General features: G+C 44.2%; 1 protein-coding gene across 4 annotated transcripts in view; it reads right to left on the reverse strand.

Moving 5' to 3' along the window:
- The window catches only part of DDHD1 (DDHD domain containing 1), a 243,404-nt gene that overhangs the window by 28,685 nt on the left and 191,933 nt on the right, over nucleotides 1-22,786 (reverse strand). For all 4 annotated transcript variants that reach the window (XM_030214713.1, XM_030214712.1, XM_030214710.1 and 1 more), the window contains one exon: nucleotides 7,779-7,928. In XM_030214713.1, coding sequence (XP_030070573.1) covers nucleotides 7,779-7,928 — 150 coding nt within the window. The remainder of the gene's footprint in view (nucleotides 1-7,778; nucleotides 7,929-22,786) is intronic.

Raw genomic sequence — 22,786 nt, forward strand, 5'->3', positions numbered from 1 at the left:
AAACATCAGTTAAAAATAAAAAGAAAAATTAAATACATAATATTCATAGTAGCTCATAGCACATAACATACAAAGATGTTAAAACAAGAATATCAAACCATATGTAACAGGAATTCTCCAAAGACCTAGAAAACACATAAAAATAAACTATATAATAATGTTATGTTAGTATCACAACCAGACAGCCATCAGAGGGGAAAATTAGGTTCTTACCTTGGTAATTTTCTTTCCTTTAGTCATAGCAGATGAAGCCATTACGTATGGGTTATGTCCATCAACCAGCAGGGGAGATAGAGAGCACTCAAACTTTCACAGTGCCCTCTTGGCCAGCTAGCTCCACTGCCTCTTCAGTATTTGAAGCTTCCAAAGCAGTATGGCAAACCGCAATGGGAATCACAAGAGCTTTCCTCACAGCGAATGATGGCCCATCACAAGGGCATGAACTCATAAAGGAGGGAATGCACATCCTCCTGGAGGGAATAAACTCATCCTCCTTATTGTATAAGTGGAGGGGAACACACGCGCCTCCTGGAGGGAATCACACATCCTCCCAACACACTGGAGGGAATGAACTCATCCTCCTATTTATAGAACTGGAGGGGAACACACGCGCCTCCTGGAGAGAATCAACACATTCTCCAAAAAAAACATGCTGGAGGGAATGAACACATCCTCCTAAATTTAAACTGAACATGAATCCTGAAGATTGTTTTCCAACTTTCTCCCAAGGAAGGAACTTCAGGAAATTAGAACAGAACCTGAAAAACAGATTCACAGCATACAGACAATCATACAGGGAGGGCTCATGGCTTCATCTGCTATGACTAAAGGAAAGAAAATTACCAAGGTAAGAACCTAATTTTCCCTTCCTTGTCATCAAGCAGATGAAGCCATTACGTATGGGATGTAACAAAGCAATCCCTAGATAGGGTGGGAACAAGCCACACCACGCGCTAGCACTTGTGCACCAAAACGCGCATCCCTCCTGGCAGCCACATCCAGCCTGTAATGTCGGGCAAAGGAGAGCTTAGAAGCCCATGTTGCTGCACTGCATATCTCTTGAAGAGAGAGTGCTCCAGTTTCAGCCCAAGAGGAAGAAAACGCTCTAGTAGAATGTGCCTTAAAGGCTACAGGCGGAACCCTGCCGGCCAGCAGATAAGCTGAAAAGATAGTTTCTTTGAGCCAGCGGGCAATAGTGGCTTTAGACGCTGGAGACCCTCTGCGAGAACCGGATAGCAAAACAAACAGATGATCAGAAGTCCTGAAAGAGTTAGTAACTCGCAGATACTGCAGCAGAGTCCTGCGCACATCCAAAAGGTGCAGCTGCCCAAAAGATTCTGGAAACTCTTCCTCTGAAAAAGAGGGCAAGAAAATAGGCTGGTTTAAGTGAAAGGCTGAAACCACCTTAGGCATAAAGGAAGGCACGGTCCGAACCGTGACTCCGGACTCTGAAAATTGCAGAAATGGGTCTCTACAGGACAGCGCCTGGAGCTCTGACACCCGTCTCGCCGAGGTAATGGCCACCAGAAAAACGGCCTTCAGTGTCAAGTCTTTCTCCGATGCTCGCCGAAGCGGCTCAAAAGGAGATGCCTACAGGGTTTTCAAAACTAGCCCCAGGTTCCAAGCTGGACAGGTTGCTCGCACTGGAGGTCGGAGCCGAAGCACCCCTCTAAGAAACCGTGCCACATCTGGGTGAGCAGCCAAAGACATGCCTTCCACCTTACCACGAAGGGAGGCCAACGCTGCCACCTGCACCCGCAGGGAATTATAGGCCAAGCCTTTTTTGTACACCTTTCTGCAAAAAGTCCAGAATCGGCGAGACAGGAGCCTGCATTGGAACAATGGCTCTGGAAGCACACCAAGACTCAAACAGGCACCAAATCCTGGCATAAGCCACGGAAGTGGACCGCTTGCGGGCTTGCAGGAGAGTGGAAATAACTTTATTGGAATAACCTTTATCCCTCAATTGCGCCCTCTCAATAGCCATGCCGTAAGACCAAAGTGGCCGGCGTCCTCCATGGCTACCGGTCCCTGAGTCAACAGGTTCGGTACCAGAGGTAACGGCAGAGGAGCCTCCAGAAGCATCTGTCGGAGGGTCTGCATACCAAGGTCTCCTTGGCCAATCCGGGGCGATGAGGATCACTTCTCCTGGGTGCAGCCGAATCCGCAAGAGCAGGCGCCCTATCAAGGGCCATGGGGGAAACACATAAAGTAGACCCGGAGGCCAGGGTTGAGTCAAGGCATCCAACCCCGCCGAGCGAGGATCTCTCCGTCTGCTGAAGAAGCACGGGACTTTGGTATTGGCACTTGTCGCCATTAGATCCATCACGGGCTTGCCCCATTTGGCACAGATCTGCAGGAATACTTCGTCTGCCAGATTCCATTCTGCTGGATCGATCTGATGCCTACTCAGATAATCGGCCTGCACATTGCTCTGACCTGCAATATGAGCTGCCGACAGACACTGAAGATGCAGCTCGGCCCAGTGGCAAATCAGTTCAGCCTGCGCGGCTAGTGCTCTGCACCTTGTTCCGCCTTGTCGATTTATATAGGCCACCGTTGTCGTGTTGTCCGACATCACTCTGACAGCCAATCCTTCCAGGGTCACTTGAAAGGCCAGAAGCGCCTGAAACACCGCTTTCAACTCTAGGCAGTTGATGGACCACTCCGACTCCTCGGGTGTCCATAGACCCTGGGCATGCTTCCCCTTGCAGTGTGCGCCCCAGCCCTTCAGGCTGGCATCTGTTACCACCAGGCACCAAACGGGGAGCGTCAGCGGCATTCCTCGCCGCAGCATGCTGTCTGAGAGCCACCACTCCATGCTGAGACGGGCCGCAGGGAGCCAAGTAAGTCTGCATTGGTAATCCTGAGAAATAGGAGACCATCTCCGGAGTAGGGAATACTGTAGAGGTCTCATGTGCGCTCTCGCCCAGGGTACCACTTCCATCGTGGCTGTCATCGATCCCAGCAGCTGGACAATGTCCCAAGCTCGCGGGCGGGGCATCCTCAGGAGCAGACGGACCTGATTCTGAAGCTTGCACCGCCTTGGCTCGGGTAGGAACACATAGCCCGAGACTGTGTCGAACCTGGCCCCCAAAAACTCTAGAGATTGTGAAGGGGACAGGTGACTTTTGGCCATATTGACGACCCAGCCTAGAGATTGCAGTACTGAGACCACTCTGGCTGTAGCTTGTAAGCTCTCTGTTGCAGAGTCTGCTCTGATGAGCCAGTCGTCTAGGTACGGGTGAACCCTGATACCTTCTCGCCTGAGAAAAGCAGCTACTACCACCATTACCTTCGAAAAGGTTCGGGGAGCTGTGGCGAGGCCAAAAGGCAAGGCCCTGAAATGGAAATGTTTTCCCCAACACCGCAAACCTCAGAAACTTCTGGTGCGGGGGGGCCAAATCGGTATGTGCAAGTAAGCTTCTTTCAGGTCTAGAGACGTGAGAAACTCTCCTGGCTGAACCGCCGCAATGACGGAGCGCAGGGATTCCATGTGGAAATGCCGCACTCTCAGGGACTTGTTCACTTCTTTTAAGTCCAGAATAGGGCGAAAGGACCCACCTTTTCGCGGCACCACAAAGTAGATGGAGTATCGGCCGCAGCCTTGCTCGGCGGGAGGCACCGGGGTCACTGCCCCTAACTGAATCAGACCTTGTAAAGTCTCCTCCACCGCCGCCCGTTTGACGGCAGAACCGCATCGGGCCTCCAAAAACACGTCTCTTACTGGGGCATTGAATTCTATTCTGTATCCATCTCTGATCAGGTCCAGAACCCACTGATCTGAGGAAATCTTGGCCCACTCCTCGACAAAGAGGGAAAGCCGTCCTCCGATGACAGGCATCGAGGAGAGGGCCGGCGCACCATCATTGAGAGGGTCACCCCTGAACTCCTGGTCTTGAGCCACCGGCTGCGGAACGCTTGTCCGAGCGAAAGGAGTTCCTCTGCTGACCACGGGCACGTGAAGTGAACCCAGCAGAACGCCCCGGGCGGTACCTTCTAGCTTCACGGAAGCGAGGTCTGTACGAGGAGTGGACCGCCAGGCCCTTAGAGGAACGCCTCTGCCTATCTTCGGGCAAGCGCTGGGGTTTTGGATCACCCAGGCCTTTCACAATTTTCTCTAACTCCTCACCAAATAGGAGAAGTCCTTGAAAAGGCAACTTCACCAACCTTTGCTTAGAGGCCATGTCCGCTGCCCAGTGTCGTAGCCACAGACGACAGCGAGCCGCCACTGCTACTGCCATTTGTTTAGCCGAAGCTCTGACAAGGTCATAAAGGGCATCAGCCAGAAAGGACAAGGCCACCTCCATCCGCGGAGCCACATCCAAGAAGGGCTCCGCTCCATCTCCGGGCTGAGCCACTGCCTGTTGCAGCCAAGCTAGGCAGGCTCTCACAGCATAACAGCTGCATGCAGACGCCCGAACAGTGAGACCTGCAATTTCAAAGGACCGTTTCAACGCTGTTTCCAGCCTACGGTCTTGAACATCCTTCACGGCAACACCTCCTTCAACAGGGAGGGTAGTTCTCTTTGTCACCGCAGTGACTAGGGCATCCACTGTAGGCATTTGAAAACGAGCCATATGTCCCTCACGCAGAGGGTATAACTGCCCCATAGCCCTGGAAACTCTCAAAGGTCCCTCGGGGTCAGCCCACTGAGCCGAAACAAGCTCTAGGATGGAGTCATGCAAAGGGAAGGCCCGAGCAGCTTTCTTGGTACTAGCCATCCTGGGATTACCCGAGGAGGCCATGCCACTGTCAGGATCTTCAATCGAGAGGGCCTGCAGGGTATCTGAAATAAGCGCTGGCAGCTCATCACGGTGGAAAATCCTCACCGCGGAGGGATCATCCAGATCCTGTGGTAAATCCGCACCTGACTCTGGTTCCTCAGACCAAGAACGTCTGTCAGAGTTCTCCGAATCCTCACACCCCGACCACGGGGGGGGGGGGGGGGGGGGGGGGGGGGGGGGGAGGGGGGGGAGGAAGGTGCACCACAATCTGAAGGGGAATTAACCCTTCTGCGCTTATCTTTAGGCCAAGCATCCGGGAAAAAAGCCTCACTGAGCAGTCCCAGGCCAGAATCCATCGGGGGGGGGGGGGGGGGGGGGGGCAATCAGAGGAGCCTCAGGCGACCCTTGAGGAAGGGCTCTTTTCATTATGTATGCTTTATGCAGCAAAAGCACAAAATCCGGGGAGAAAATCTCACCCTGGGCACCCAAATCCTGTCCGGTGCTAGCCACTCCTGAAATAACCTCATCTCGAGGTGCCCCACCCGGCTCAGTCTCTCCGTGTCCACGGAGGCCGCGCCATGCGGTGTAAGCAAAATGGCGCCCGCTGCCAGCTCAGAGCGGGAAGAAACATTGCTCGCCATGCTCGGGCCAGCTCCTACGCCAATACAGCACGATTTACAGAGCCCTGCTGCTGATTTGCGCTTGCCACAAGTGGAACAGCGCTTTACATTGTCCGCAGCCATCGCCGAAAAACGGCGGTAAAATCCAAAATGGCGGTTTCGCGCCAAAATCGCCCCGATCGCGGGCCCACCCCCCGGAGGAGTTGGAAAACACTCTTACCTCAAAGGATCTAGTGTACAACTACGATCCTGCTGAAAATCAGGTCAAAAACCTCTGTTCCAGCGTCTCTGCGTTTAAAAAAACGCGACTTTTTTTTTTTTTAAGCTGTGAGGAAAGCAGAGGTATTGAAGACTCCGGAGGCTCAGATGAGTGGGAAAGGCAGGGAAAGGGCGAACCTATATGCCTGCATCCACTGTTGGTGGGTAAGGACAGGGAAAGCAAGGCAATATGTCCACATCCACAGAGGTATGGGTAAGGCAGGGAAAGGGCTAACCTATGTGCCTTTAAAGTGAAGCTGCTATAGCCTCCAACACCCCGGTTAACAACTGGCAAACCAGGAACCACCTCCCGGCAGATTTTTCTGGAGCTTGAACAAGCTGCAGCCACCCTGCTAAGGGAGATAGAGAATACTGAAGAGGCAGTGGAGCTAGCTGGCCAAGAGGGCACTGTGAAAGTTTGAGTGCTCTCTATCTACCCTGCTGGTTGATGGACATAACCCATACGTAATGGCTTCATCTGCTTGATGACAAGGAATAAAAACTGTTTCACAGCAGTTTCAAATACCTGCTTCTAACCTCCGATAGTTACTTCCTCCCCTAGATCAAGTTTCCAGGCAACCATACATTTTAAAACTTTTCAAACTCCTTTCCTGTATGGATGACAGAAAAAAAGTAATTGCTGATCTTTCTTCTGGTGAAGTGACTCCCACAGACTTTCATTTTCTTTACCTTCTCACTACCCGCTGCCTCCTCTATTTCAATTCCTAGAGCCTGAGTATAACTGTGTAACTGGTGTAATATCAAAAAACTCCACCACTTCTAGTCCATAGTTCTCCTGAAGCTCTGGAAATGCTAAAAACCCACCATCTCCAATCAGTTCATTAAAGGTATTCAGTCCCTACCTCATCCATCTGTCAAACACATCTCTCTCTTTTCCCTTCTTAAAACACTTTCTTCCCCAATTAAGGACTTTTAACTTAAGGACACCCCCCAAATCTATTGCCCATATTTTAGTACATTTTAAAGGTGAATCAAAATTATAACCTATAAATCCTACTAAGAGAAAAAGATCCCCACCAGGTTAAGTATCTGCAAAAAGGATGTATTTTGATTATTTAATCAGCAGATGTAACAATAAGAACCTAATGTGAAAAACTATGTGAACTCTTCATTTAACAACTGGTGGTATTCTCCTAAGCACAACAAATTCAACTAAACATTTCCTCTAACTTTTGATCACTCACACCACCCTTATGGAATTTTGGCCCAGTCTTCCAATCAGAATTGTCCCTTTAAATGAACAGCTTAATTTGGGTCTTGCCATAGTACTTCAGCATGGTTATATTAGGATTTGGACCTGGCCAATTAATAAATTACCCCCTTCTTGTTTTGAACAGTTAGCATATGTTAGGAATAAACTTTTATTGACCATGTAGCAGATGGCATGCGCTAACCATTAGTATATGATTCCCAAAAATCTCCTTCTCTTTGGCCATTTTATAGTATATTTGCTTGAAAAGTTTAGGGTCATTGTCTTAATGCATAACACATTTTTGGTTCAGGTTCAGCTCATGGACGGAATGCCTGACATTCTCCTCTAAAATAAAGCAGAATTCATGGTTCTGTTATTGATGGAAAGTGGTCCAGGTACTAATGTAGCCTCACACCATGATACCTCCAATACCATGCCTGGAAGGTAGCGTTTGATTTTCACCAAACCAAGCATTTGTTATTGTAACTGAAAGTTCAATTTTTGACTTATTTGTCTACAGATTATTTCATAATGCTTCTGGATCACTCAGATGCTCATTGGCAAACCTGACACAGGAACCAATGTTAATTTTAGAAACTTGCGATTTCTTCCTAGCTAGGCTCTCATGAACACCATTTCCATTTAGTATATCCTGATGTTTAACCCTCACATGGACCACAGTGAGAAGTTTATGAATCTTTAGCTGTCAAGTCTGAAGTTTATTGTGATTTCATGACTGATTTTCTAGTTTGCTTTGATTTACTTGTTAACCAGTTAAACACTGTATTCTAACTAATTTTTTGTGCTAAGGAACTAGCTAAAAATGCTACCATGGCTTATTAAGACCCCCTTGGGATTGACAGTCCTTACCAGCGCTGTATTCCTTGTAAAACATATTAGCTTTTAACCTCTAGAATTGTTACAAGCAATAACCACCAAATAGCTAGAACAGTTACTTACCACTGGGTCCGTGGGGTGAAAAATGTTCAAAAATCGTTTACAAATAACTTTGGGAAGAATATGATCTTGACTTCCACTGTGTCCTGGATGGATGCCACGTAGTGCCAAAAATACTGCTAATGGTGATCCCATACAAAAGAAATTCTCAACCTAAAGAAAGAACAGTTTAGTTTTCTACACATCTTACCTTCCTAGATTCCCTTTTTAGTATCATGATAAATGATCATGCACAGACACTTTTAAACACATTACCAGATATAATTCCATTGCCTCTCTGTCACTTTCACTCTAACACACCATTCTCTTCAAACCACCACTATAATGCAATAATGTATGATTCAATTTTATATTCAAGCAATGTCACCTTTTGCTTGGACCTGCTTGATGAAGGGGATATTAGCTCCTAAAAACAAGTCAAGAGATGTATTAATTTAATCAAATAAAAAAGGTATCAGCCTGAAGTGAACATGGCAACCACATATTTTTTATTAATATAGGATAAATCTGTCAAACACTATAGTACCAAGTACTTTATCCCCTGTTTGCATTGAAATAGTCTTCCATATTCAGATTAATCGATTTTGTAAAACAAGGTAACAGGTTCTAACAGTCAAGAAATGGGAACATCTAACACAGCAATATTTACTAAGCATTTTTCTCAAATATAAATGGGAGAAAACCTTTATTAAGTAGCCCCTTAGTATATCATCTGCACAGTTAGCTAACCTACAATTTCATTAGAAGTGAATCTGTAAATTGAATTTATCCAATAGCAACTCATAAGGCTTTACAGCTAAATTAAACAAAAAGGGAAAACATTCCTGTCTAGTATCTATCTAGAACAAAGGAATCTGAAGGAATACTATTTATTAAGAACCTTGCTCACCAGTCTTCATACAATGTACATATTTTTGAAGAAATGATTTTCCAAAAACAGATCCATGTAAAATCCTAAGTAAAAATACTACTCCACCTGACTGATACTTTGTTTTCAATATCAAAAGAAGCAAGGAAAAAAAAACAGCATAAAAGACAAAAGTGGGTCAGTCAGCACTGTGCCCAACTTCCCAAACTACTACTTTAAATTTGCTAAATTGTGTTAAACTGGCCCCTAGCAGTGCAATAGGTTTAGGAAAAGGATAGTGACCAAATGACAGATCAAGCACCAAAGAGGTATGCCAGTGAAGATGCCGCAGGCGAGGTGGGAAAAAAAGCAAAGATGCTGGAAGCAGATAGCAAAAGATCCAACTCCACTGCCAATGTTCACACTGCATGAGGTGCGGGGGGGGGGGGGGGGGGGGAGAGATCCTACAAAATAAGCTAAGTTACAAGGCTTTTATCTTTGCAAAAGTTCATGCAAAGTTGTTCTGAGACCCATGCAGACAATTCCTCTGAAACTTGTCTCCTGGAAGGCTTTTTTTCTAGTTGCCATAAAATCAAGGCGTGCTATTGAGCTACAGATTTCTTGCTCTACACACTACTACTACTATTTAGCATTTCTATAGCGCTACAAGCCGTACACAGCGCTGCACAAACATAGAAGAAAGACAGTCCCTGCTCAAAGAGCTTACAATCTAATAGACAAAAAAATAAAGTAAGCAAATCAAATCAATTAATGTGAACGGGAAGGAAGAGAGGAGGGTAGGTGGAGGCGAGTGGTTACAAGTGGTTAAGAGTCAAAAGCAATGTTAAAGAGGTGGGCTTTCAGTCTAGACACAAGTCTGTCAAGATAAACTAATTCTCTGAACACACAAAGCTTCTACATAAGATAATTTTGCTGTTTCACACAAACCAGTCATATTGCCTTTTTACCCAAAATCCACAAAAACATTCAAGAGAAGGAGCTGCATACCTTGGACTCCATTCACTCTCTTGAAATATGGAAATGTGGAAAACTCAGCTCTTTTGTCTCACATAATCCAAACAAGCCAGGGAACTCAGTGAAAAAAGAATCCTATCGCCACACATATTAAAGTACATATTTTTCTGTTATCAACAGGTAGTCATTTAGCAAATGAAACTCTGATAGGGCAGGAGCTGGCGGGCCTCGAGTATGCGCAGATGCTCAAGGCCCTGCATCAGTTCTGCTTGCTGTAACTTCTGTTGTCAGCAGCAGCGAGGACATACTGCTAAGAAGCTTGAAATGCCAGTCACTGGGGTGGGTAGGGAGAGGAGTACCAGTCACTGTGGGAGGGGGAAAGGGGTTTAGGAGAGGGAGAAAAATGCTGGTCACAGTGGGTGGGGGGCAAAAATGCATATCATGGAGGAGAAGGGAAGGGAGAAATGAAGGACTCCATAGGGGAGGAGAGAAACACAAACTCCCCCCCCTCCCCCCCCCCAAATAAAACAGGTGGAAAACTTATCTCAGTTTATATTTGAGTATATACCATATGCGTCTATTTGTCTTTATAAAATACTAACAAACCCTGTACAAATCATGCCTAAATTATTGGCACAAACTGGCCTACAAGTCAGCTTGCATAGAGAAATGTATAACCAGATATAAGGAGGTAATTATACCTTTGTAAGTCACTGATGAAACCTCATCTAAAGTACTGTCTCAAATTAATTATTAAGATTTATTAACTGCCTTATGAAAAGATTTACCCAAGGTGGTGTACAACAGGATACAGAAAGTGGAAACAACTCAAAGGCTACCAAACAAAGCAGTCTGCAACAAAAACCCTATGAAATGAAACCTATGAACCTAAATGTGTACACACTAAAGGGAGAGAGATAGATGATATGACAGTTGTACCGGTGATAACTCATACATTCTCTCCAAAAGGCAATGATACAGCACTTCAAAAAGGTGGTGTGTGTGTGTGGGGGGGAGGGGAGCTATACATGAGGGGGTGTGGCGGGGCATGTGTCCTCTTTTTGTGGGGCAAGCAAGCCAAACCACCACAAGGGTGGAGGTACATAAATTCCTACGAAAAGTAGAATCTGAGGAAAGGGGGAGTATGAGGAGTAGGCTCTTGAACAACACTAGTAGGCGACGTAGGTTAGGAACAATCTCTTTATTTAAATATACACTCGACTCAGGAGATGAAACCCATGACACCACCACGGATATAGGATTTTAAAGCACCCCACCAGTTCAACATGGATGTGTCCGACGGCTTATTAAAAACGCAATAATCACTCCGTTCTTGATCGTGTCTTGGAATCCCAATTCACCTATCAGTTTTGAGTTAACTTTCCAACTGGGTTTTTGAGTTTCCAATCCAGACGGAGAAAAAAGTATACTAATAGGGTGCATGATCCAAAATAGTAGTAGGTAATATAGCTGCTGAATTAGTAATAGAGACAATATCAGGAGACCAGGAAGTAATCTATTCTCAAATGAGAGCGATGTGGTATGAAGTAAAAAGTGTAATATTTTGTGCTTGGGTATAGTAATCTCCAAGTATCATAAACACCTAGTGAATATATTAAGCCTTGCAATACCATTCTGCTTTTCGAAGATGGAGCAGTGTAAGTAGAATATCTAACAATAAGATCTAGAACCAGATTGAAATCTCCACCAATTATAAAGGAAGATGCAGTAAAAGGAATTAGGGTTTCAGCCAAGTTGTTGAAAAATGCTGGATTGTCACAATTAGGGGCGTACATGCAACACAGAGGTATGGAAGCGGGACCGAGCTTGGTCTCTACATAGGACCATCTACCCTCTGCATCAGAGGCAGATGACATGGAGGCATATTTTCAAAGCACTTAGCCTTCCAAAGTTCCATAGAAACCCTATGGAACTTTGGAAGGCTAAGTGCTTTGAAAATGAGCCCCATTATAGGTAACAAAAGGGTGGATCTAAAAAAAAAAAAAAAAAAAGAGCAGTCCCATTTTTCCCCCCCAGAGCAGGGGAAGAGATAGCAAGAGAGTATAAGGGATGTTTCAATAAGTATTTATGTTTAGAATTGAGATGAGTTTCTTGTAAAAATATGGTATCAGGGGATAACTTAGAAATGTATGCCAAAAATGAATGCCTTTTAATAGAATTGTTAAGGACATTGATGTTTAAAGAAATAATATTCAGCGAGTTAGCCATGAGGCAATGACAAAAGTCTGTTAAAACAGGTTAACTGGAGGAATACAAAAGTTACACAGAATATGCATATAGTTATTACTAGTTACAACAAAGATGTAGAAGGCATTCTTATTACTGTCTAACTATAGAACATCATGAACATATAACAATGAAAGTGCCAACATGAGGCTGAGCTAGGAATAGAGAGAGAGAGAGCAAAGTCCCGCAGGTTAGTATTGTCCCATACAAGTATGGAAGTTTGCATCAGCTAAAACAGATATATAATATTTATCATATTAGCACGGGTAAGTTAGTAAACCTAGCACTAGAGTATGAATATGGTTAGAAGATAGCTTAATGTAGGATATTAAACTTGAAATTCTTACAAAAGATATCTAAGTTTATGTAAACAGGATGAAGCGATAAGGGTCAGAAATTAAACCCTCATATCAAGCTACATGAAGCAGTAGTACATATAACAGTAACATTTCTTAAAGAGGGTCAGTAGAGAAACCAAATGCCTACAAGGCTGTATTCTTTAAATACTTGCACAATAGAAGCAGTCTATTTCAAATAGTGTCAAAGTGAGTAATACAAATCACACGTCAAGGCAGTGAATTAGAGCCCTCCATGAAAGACAAGCCTCACTGCTCTAAAAAATCTTTCAGTAGATCTGGGTATTCAAATGACGGTTTGGTTATGGATCGTGACTTTCATAGTCAAGGGGAAGCAAAGGCCATAGCGTGCTCCAATGATCTTTAGATGTGGATGCATGACCAAAAAAAATTGTTTCCTCCGCAAGACGGTGTTCTTATGAAGATCAGCTACTATCAAAATGGTACTGCCTTTGAATTTCAATGGAGCCTTAGCTTTAGCAATCCGAAGAATCTGAATTGCATGTTGCTAATGTAGAAGTCTTGCTTTAATAGGTTGAGACCTCGTAGCGCCCTGGATCCAGAAAGATGGTGACCTATGAGCTTGCTCAAATTCCCAATGGTGGCTAAAAGGAAAGATGCAGTGTCTCAGTAAGCCAGTCTGATAGGAAGTGGATTAAGTCATATCCCTCACATTTTTCAGGGAAGCCCAGTATTTTATTATTATTATGCCTTGAATGGTTGCTAAGATCCTCATAGTAACATAGTAAATGATGGCAGATAAAGACCTGTACGGTCCATCCAGTCTGCCCAACAAGATAAACTCATTTTACATGATATGTGATACTTTATATATATACCTGAGTTTAAGTTGTCCTTGCCTTTCTCAGGGCATAGACCGTAGAAGTCTGCCCAGTACTGTTCTTGTACTAAGTTCTGAAGCTAACATCGAAGCCCCTTAAAATTTACACTCCAGCCCATCCCTATCTATTCAGTTACAATCAGGGCATAGACCGTAGAAGTCTGCCCAGCTCCCGTTTTGTTTCCAATTACCGGCGTCGCCACCCAATCTCCGCTAAGATTCCACGAAACCATTCCTTCTAAACAGGATTCCTTTGTGTTTATCCCACGCATGTTTGAATTCCATTACCGTTTTCATCTCCACCACCTCCCGCGGGAGGGCATTCCACATATCCACCACCCTCTCCGTGAAAAAATACTTGCTGGCATTAGTCCTGAGTCTGCCCCCCTTCAACCTCAATTCATGTCCTCTAGCTCTACCGCCTTCCCATCTCCGGAAAAGGTTCGTTTGCGGATTAATACCTTTCAAATATTGGAACGTCTGTATCATATCACCCCTGTTTCTCCTTTCCTCCAAGGTATACATGTTCAGGTCAGCAAGTCTCTCCTCATACGGTTTGCAACGCAAATCCCATACCATTTTCGTAGCTTTTCTTTGCCCCACTTCCAGTCTTTTTAAATCTTTAGCAACAGATAAGAATACTATACTACATTATACCAGCTGTCACCCTCTACCATTAAAAAATGGTATATCCATGGGACAATTTCTCCGGATAAAACACCTATGCAGTGAAGAAGATCAATTTAAACAACATGCTTACCAGATGTCCAACAGATTTAAACAGCGTGGGTACCCACATAAAGTAATTAGGCAAGCCCGTAAGAGAGCATAAAATGCACAGAGGCAATGGTTACTGACACCCCGGACTATGGATCATAGAGCAGGGAAAGGCATACAATGTGTACTACCTTACTCATCCACAGATACCAAGATTACCAGCATAATTCATACTGGCCTATTTTACAGCTTCACTCCCAGTTTAAAGAGAAACCACAGATAGCATTTAGATGAGCCGGAAATATGGGAGAGATGCTATCAGTATTTAGGAATATGGACCCTAGTCTACATCATCGGGGGGGGGGGGGGGGGGCACACTGTATGAACTGTGTCTATTGTACACATTTCACGGAAACTGAATATATCATCAATCCAGTTACGGGCAGCAGATATTATTTCAGACACAACACTAATTGCAATTCGACGCAAGTGGTATATGCCATTCAATGCCCATGCAAGAAGTAGTATATCGAGCAAACTAAACACAAGATTAAACAGCGAGTCGCAGAACATCTTAGCAATTTATGTTTAAAAAAATCAGATACACCACTGGTAGCGCACTGGATTGCTTTAGGACATCAAGAATCAGACCTACAGTGTGTAGTGTTGACTCGAGCTGAATTACGGTGTGTGTGTGTGTGTGTGTGGGGGTGACATCACAGCTTTGTTAATACAGATAGAACAAAAATATATATTCAGATGGAACATAGTTCAGCCTAATGGACTCAACAAACAAATAGATTGGCTAGCAGTAGGACATAATTAAGACCAATTAAGACTAACCAATAAGCGTAGAGGTTAAAAGGAAACACTTTGGGCAAGCGCCTGGTTCAGGAGAAGTGGGAAGGAACTTGATACGGAATCTCTCCCTGGTAACACCACAAATTGCATATTTAAATAATATTGAAATGCCACAGATGTAAATCAAGGTTTATAGGAGATATAACAAACTTAGATATGTTAATAACGGCATTACTGGATTGCGACGTGCTTGACATATATAGATATCTTGTGCTTTACAGTTTTGTAGATAAATTCCCTTGAAGACGCCATCATGGTGAAACGTGGCTTCACGTCAGGAACAACAAAGGGATACAGATTTTAATATGAGTGTTGAGAACACAAGCACCACACTGGGGTGAAATACGAACTGCAGCAGCACAACCAGCCCATGGCACTGAATAAGAAATGCCTGAAGTTAAGTGACATTTACCATATTTTAGAGTCTAATGTTAATCACTCAAAGAGAAAGACTCATTTTTGTAAGAAGGTAGGAAGGAAGGCACAGTGCTATGATGTTGAAGGGCAGTTGTGCTAGCATGCCTTGTTATGGTATAGAAGCACAATAGCAATACTGAGCACTGCATATAAAAAATAAAATTAAATAAAACTCAATAAGTAATTCACAATAGCTCTATAGCAAAATCTGGTGAGAAAGGCACATTATTAAATTTTAACTGCCAGACCCTTGACCATTCTTCTAACGTTCGGAGATCCATTCTCGTAGTTTCTACTCTCTCCAGGGTATCCACTCTATTGGCTATTTTCGTGTCACCCGCAAAAAGTCACACCTTTCCTTTCAACCCTTCAGCAATATCTCCCACAAATACATTAAACAGAATAGGCTCCAGCACCGACCCCTGATGAACTCCACTGCTCACCTTCCTTTCCTCCGAGCAGATTCCATTTACCGCCACCTGTCGGTCAACCAGTTTCTTATCCAGTTCACCATTTTCGGTTCTAAGTTTAACCCTTTCAGCTTATTCACGAGTCTTCTGTGGGGGACCGTATCAAAGGCTTTGCTGAAGTCCAAGTAGATTACATCCAGTTCTTTGATCACCCAGTCAAAAAAGTCAATAAGATTTGTTTGGCAGGATTTTCCTTTGGTAAAGCCATGTTGCCTCGGGTCCTGTAACCCGTCACCTTCTAGAAAGTTAACTATCCTTTCTTTCAGCAGCGACTCCATTATTTTTCCTATCACCAACGTGAGACTTACCAGTCTGTAGTTTCCCACTTCTTCCCTGTCTCCACTTTTGTGAAGAGGGACCACTTCCGCTTGTCTCCAATCTCGCGGAACCTCTCCCGACTCTAAAGATCTATTAAATAAATCTTTAAGAGGTCCCCTCCTTCAGTATCCTGGGATGTATCCCATCCAGCCCCATAGCTTTGTTCACTTTCAGATTCTCCAGCTGTTTATAAACTCTTTCTTCCATAAACGGCGCAGTATCCACTCCATTCCCAGACGTTCCCCAGTTTCTGCATTCGTCTTGTCATTTTCGGCAGATCTTGTAATTGAGAGTCATGTGCATCGAGTCGGGTTTTGACTTTATCAAGGCGTGAAGAGTGAGCTGGTGTTTAATGGTGAGCACCTCCAATTTCAGTTTCAGGAGGGTATCAGTGCTTTCTTTTTTTTTTTTTAAATAAGATCCGGGAAATTATAGCCCGGTGAGTCTGACGTCGGTACTGGGCAAAATGGTAGAGGCTATTATCAAGAATAAAATTACAGAGCACATACAAAAACATGGGCTGATGAGACAAAATCAGCACAGATTTAGTGAAGGGAAGTCTTGCCTCACCAATCTACTGCATTTTTTTGAGGGGGTGAACAAACATGTGGACAATGGGGAGCCGGTGGATATTGTGTATCTGGATTTTCAAAAGGCGTTTGACAACGTGCCTCATGAAAGACTCCTGAGGAAACTGGAGAGTCATGGGATCAGAGGTAGGGTATTACTATGGATTAAGAGCTGGTTGAAAGATAGGAAGCAAAGAGTAGGGTTGAATGGTCAGTATTCTCAGTGGAGAAGGGTAGTTAGTGGGGCCTGCAGGGGTCTGTGCTGGGACCGCTGCTTTTGAACATATTTATAAATGACCTAGAGATGGGAGTAACTAATGAGGTAATTAAATTTGCGGATGACACAAAATTATTCAGGGTCATTAAGTCGCAGGAGGAGTGTGAAAGATTACAGGAGGACCTCATGAGACTGGGGGATTGGGTGTGCCAGTGGCAGATGAAGTTCAATGTTGACAAGTGCAAAGTGATGCATGTGGGTAAGAGGAACCCGAATTAGAGCTATGTCATGCAAGGTTCCGCGTTAGGAGTTACGGACCTAGAAAGGGATCTGGAACGCATTGCCACGCACCCTAAAAGCGACCTATGAACTGACCAACTTCCGCAAACTACTAAAGACCCATCTCTTCGACAAGACATACAACTAAGACCAAATCATGTGAAACTCCTACATATTTCCAGAAATGTTAATAATGCCTTCTATTATATTGCTATCATGTATTCCATTACCATGCAATCCAACATTCTTCTGTAACAAAGTGCCTATTCTCTTCTGATTTCCATCATCCATGTTTTGTAAGCCACATTGCGCCTGCAAAGAGGTGGGAAAATGTGGGATACAAGTGCAATAAATAAATAAAATAAATAAATCTGGGAGTCATCGTGGATAAGACGTTAAAAACTTCTGCTCAGTGTGCTGCGGCGGCTAAGAAAGTGCACAGAATGTTGAGTATTATTAGGAAAGGGATGGAAAACAAACATGAGGATGTTACAATGCCGTTGTATTGCTCCATGGTGCGACCGCACCTCGAGTATTGTGTCTAATTCTGGTCGCTACATCTCAAAAAAGATATAAAGGAATTAGAAAAGGTGCAGAGAAGGGCAACGAAAATGATAAAGGGAATGGAACGACTTCCGTATGAGGAAAGGCTGAGAAGGTTAGGGCTCTTCAGCTTGGAGAAAAGGCGGTTGAGGGGTGATATGATAGAAGTCTACAAGATAATGAGCGGAGTACAGCGGACAGATGTGAAGCGTTTGTTTACACTTTCAAACAACAACAAAACCAGGGGACACAAGATGAAGCTAGAATATGGTAGATTTAAAACAAATAGGAGAAAGTTTTTCTTTACTCAGCATGTAGTTAGACTCTGGAACTCGTTGCCGGAGAATGTAGTGACAGCAGCGGCCTTACGGAATTTAAAGGGGGTTTGGACAGATTCCTGAGGGGAAAGTCCATTGAACATTATACATTTTTTTTTTTGGGGGGGGGGGGGTTCTTGAAGCCTGGATTGGCCGCTGTCGGACACAGGATGCTGGGCTTGATGGACCCTTGGTCTTTTCCCAGTATGGCGTTGCTTATGTACTTATGTATTAACTTAACGAGAGGTCATCTCCAGAGTCAGGCCTAGATTTACATCATAGGCGCCCCATATAAGAGGCTTGGGGAGGCTAAGCCTCCCCAGCCCAACTGTGACCTTCCCCTGCTGCCCCCACAAGTGCAGGGTTCTTTCCCTCCCAACTCAGCTCCCCGACCGGCAGCCCTCCTCCTCTCCATTCCTTCCCCTCCCGCACGCGTGCATGTGTATTTTACTTTCCGTGGCAGCGACGTCAGTGAGGAAGAAGGCACTGCGGGCTCGCCTCCGGCTCCAGCTTCTCCCTTCCCTCTTCACACAGTGTCCTGCCTTCTGCGATGATGCATTTCCTGTTTCCGCGAGGGTGGGACACTGTGTGAAGAGGGAAGGGAGAAGCTGGAGCCGGAGGCGAGCCTGCAGTGCCTTCTTCTTTACTGATGTCGCTGCCACGGACAGTAAGGTTAAACGCTTGGGGGGGGGGGGCAGGGAGGAACGTAGAGGAGGGGCAGGGAGAATCGCTGGAAATGGAGGGGAGGGGAGAGAAGAGATCGCTGGACATGGGGAGGACAGGGGGAGAGAAGAGATCGCTGGAGAGGAGGGGATGGCAGGGGGAGAGAACAGATCGCTGGAGAGGAGGGGAGGGAAGGGAAGGGGGGGAGGAGAATTGCTGGCCATGGATGGATGGAGCGGAGGGTAGGGGGAGAGGAGAGATCACTGGACAGGAAAAAAGGGGAGGGCAGGGGAGAGAGGAGAATTGCTGGACATGGATGGATGGAGGGTGCAGGGGAGAGAGGAAATTTGCTGGATATGGATGGATGGAGGAGAGGGCAGGGGAGAATGGAGAGTTGTTGGACATGGATGGAGGGAAGGGAAGTCAGGAAGGAGATGCCGGGAGGGGAGGGAGGAGAAATGCTGGACATGGATGGAGTGGAGGGCAGGGAAGGGAGGAGAAATGCTGGACATGGATGGAGTGGAGGGCAGGGAAAAGAGGAGAAATGTTGGACAAGGATGGAGGGAAGGAAAGACAAAGGAAGGAGATGCACACGGATGGAGTGGAAGGGAGAGAGAGAGGAGAAATGCTGGTCATGGATGGAGGGGAGGGAAGACAGAGGAAGTAGATGCACATGGATGGAGGGGAGTGAGGAGAAATGCTGGATATGGATAGAGGGAAAACTGCTGAATTTAAGGGCTGGATTGGAACACTGAGAGCAAATGTTGAAACTGGAGAAAGGATAAGGACAGGGCTACAGATGGTAGACAGGACGCATAAGGACACAGAAGGATGGTAGACATGGTGAGAGAAAAAATATCAAATGGAAAGAAGACACTGCATAAAACAGAAGACACTGGGACCAAAGCTAATAGAAAAACTAAATGCTCAGACAGCAAAGGTAGAAAACATTTTTTTATTCCGAATTTATTAATTGGAATATGTCAGCTTTTGGAAATGTGCATCTGTGATATTTTGCATGCAAGTTTCAATTTTTGTAGTATTGCTGCATGCCGAGTCTGACTTCTTGAGGTAACTTCATATCTGTTGTGTCATGTGTTTTTCATGTGTGTTCAAGATGCAGTATTCTGCTAACATGTAGTATTTGCAGCCCTTTTTGTTTTGTTTGTTTCACTAGGTTGTGTACTGGTGTTTTAGAGCCTGGTGTAATTATAGTGCTGCCTTTCCATGCATAAGGTTGTAGCTCGTCCTGTTCTTGGAATTAGTGCTGTTATGGTTTGGTAAGGTTATGAGTGTGTTTTGCACAAGTTTGTGTATAGTGTCTTGCAGTGGAGAGATTGTGTGTTGGACTTACTGAGGTGGCACCAAAACATCAGAAAGGGTGTAGAGCCTAAATCATGACACACTACCTCTTGAAGGATCTACATATGGTCGTTAATAAAAGGAGCTCATTGTGAACACTATCCACCCTAAAAGGGTGTTTTGTGGCTCTACATGAGAATTGTGATATTATGATCCCTTGTTTCAAATTGTTGACGGTCTGCATTTTCCATATGGGTGGTATATTGGTGTATTAGGGTCTGCCCAGTGTAATATTTACGGTACAGTAAGGTTCCGAGTGTGTTTTTGCACAAAGTTGTGCATAGTATATGCTTTGAGCAACCACTTTATTCTTTGACTTATGATACACATCTAATATCTAAATTTAATAAAAGGTATTAATTGTGACTTTTATTTTTACTTATTTTTTTTTCTGTGTGTTGTCAGACAATTATGGATGTAAGCTCCGCTCCTGGCCCTGCCCCTAACCCCACCCCCTTTAGCCTCCCCAAACAGCTGGGCCACTGACCGCCTATGATTTACATGGCGATAGTGGCTCATTTTTTGAGCATTTCACGCTCTAAGAAGGCTGCGAATCCTGTTTACTATGCCTGAAAGACATGAAGCCTTGAGGATGCCAGCAATGATGAGAAAAAGTTGAAATATGGGGAGGAGGGGGTTCGGTGTGGGTAAAACTAGCGCTCAGAGCTCGCGTGCGTCCCCTGTATATGACAGTTTATAGTTTATTAAAACTTACTATACCGCACAAACTGACTTGCAGATCAGGCCGGTTTACAATCTAAAATAACATATAAAAGAAAATAGAAAGGAACTACAATATAAATGATAGGGCAGATTTTAGCACTCTTCAATAAAGCCTGTAGTTTAAGGCCAAGGGAAGTCAATCAGGGGGAGGGAAAAAGAATAAAAGGAACAATTCTGTGGCAGTCAAAGCAACATCCCCCCACCCCAAGTAATATATCTAGACTTGAAAGAAGGCTTGCTGAAAAAGCCAGGTTTTTAAAGCTTTCTTAAACTTTTTAAAAGGTGATTCTGTGCGGATGGCAAGTGAAAGAGAGTTCCAAAAAAAAAAAAAGGGTGCCAGTTTCTAATGTATCAAAATATACATATAAACATTGAAAAGAAGGCTCAAAGTGGATAGAGGGTGTGTGTGCATGCATGCCTGGATTGTTGGGAGATGTATAACACAGAAAAGAAAAGATAATGGTTACATGAACAACTTCTGTCTCTTAGTGGCACTAGAGGGAGAAAGAGTTGTGTAGTTGGAAATAGCTGACAGGAAAGTCACATATCAAATGAGCCCCTAAGAACAAAAGCAGGTCAAGTCCACTTTGTTTCAGTGGGAGATACTGGTCATCTAAGTTATGAGGTATAAATTTCAGCAAAAAGAACAAGCAATGCCTGAATCGGCTTTAATCTGTCAGTAATCTACAAACAAATGGTATCTGAACTCTCCAAGACTTACGACGTCGTATAGCTATGGTCCATTCTTGTTCCAAAGATTATGAAGAAAGTAGTGAGTGCATAAAAAGTCACTCGTCAGATGGCAGAATTGGTTAGGTATGGATATGGCCTGATTTTTCTTCTAAGTCTTCAGGTCATAGAGGCTACGAATCAGTGAATGGCTGAAAATGCAAAAAGTGGACATGTCTCGCTTTTGCTCTGAAGGGCTCAACTAATGTCAAACAGCTCTGTAACCTAAGTAAACTTAGAAAACAAGGTCATCCTTTTCTGATACCATTTTCTATTATATTCTACGGAACCACTCTAAGTTAAAAGGAAGACAGATTTCACCACATTTATAGTAAAGCATTCTGAAATTCAGACCAGTTGCAGTATGGGTTATACATATGAGTAGCACTATTTCACCTAAGAAGTTAGGTGGTTTGACTTGATAGACTTCTATACTATTTTTCATCTTTAGTTTTATTTATTTATTGCATTTGTATCCCACATTATCCCACCTCTTTGCAGGCTCAATGTGGCTTACAATTCATCATGCATACTGGAAGTAGAAGAGAATATACATTTAGTTTACAGAGGGTTATGTGTTACATGGTGGTGAAATACATAATAGTGATAAAGCAGCAGACATTATAAGACAATTCTAGAAGTTTTAAAGATTGTACAGTTACATATGTTGATCTTTGTGATATATCTTGTCGAAGAGATAGGTTTTCAGTAGTTTTCGGAAACTGGTCAGTTCATAAGCCGTTTTCAGGTTCCGTGGCAACGCGTTCCAGAGCTGCGTGCTCATATAGGAAAAGGTAGATGCGTGCATCAATTTGTATTTCAGACCTTTACACTTGGGAGGATGAAGAGTAAGGAATGTGCGAGAACATTTTTTTGCATTCCTGGGTGGTAATTCTATTAGGTCTGACATGTAGGCTGGGGCGTTACCATGGATTATTTTATGGACTAGGGTGCAGAGTTTAAATATGATGCGTTCTTTTAGTAGGAGCCAGTGTAGTTTTTCTCGTAGGGGTTTCGCGCTTTCGTATTTTGATGAGCCGAATATTAGTCTGGCTGCCGTGTTCTGGGCCGTCTGGAGTTTTTTAAAAGTATTTGCTCTTTGCAACCGGCGTAGAGTGAGTTACAGTAGTCCAGATGACTGAGTACCAATGATTGTACCAGATTGCGGAATACAGTCCTTGGAAAAAATGCTCTAACTCTTTTTAGTTTCCACATTGAATGAAACATCTTTTTAGTTATGTTTTTCGCATGATTCTCAAGTGTTAGGTGTCGATCAATGGTGACTCCAAGAATTTTCAGGGTGTCAAACTGGTAGATTTCGTTTCGGTGTGTTAATAGTGGTAAATTTATTCCTATTGTATTGCGAGGTGAGTACCAGGCATTGGGTTTTCTCTGCATTAAGTTTCAGCTGAAATGCATCTGCCCAGGAATTCATGATGTGTAGGCTTTGCGTGATTTCATTGGCTATTTCTCTTAGATCTTGTTTGAATGGGATGAAGATCGTTACATCATCAGCGTATATGTATGGGTTTAGGTTCTGATTCGATAGTAGTTTGGCCA

This window comes from Microcaecilia unicolor, chromosome 9 (assembly GCF_901765095.1).
Source record: "Microcaecilia unicolor chromosome 9, aMicUni1.1, whole genome shotgun sequence".
NCBI lineage: Eukaryota > Metazoa > Chordata > Amphibia > Gymnophiona > Siphonopidae > Microcaecilia > Microcaecilia unicolor.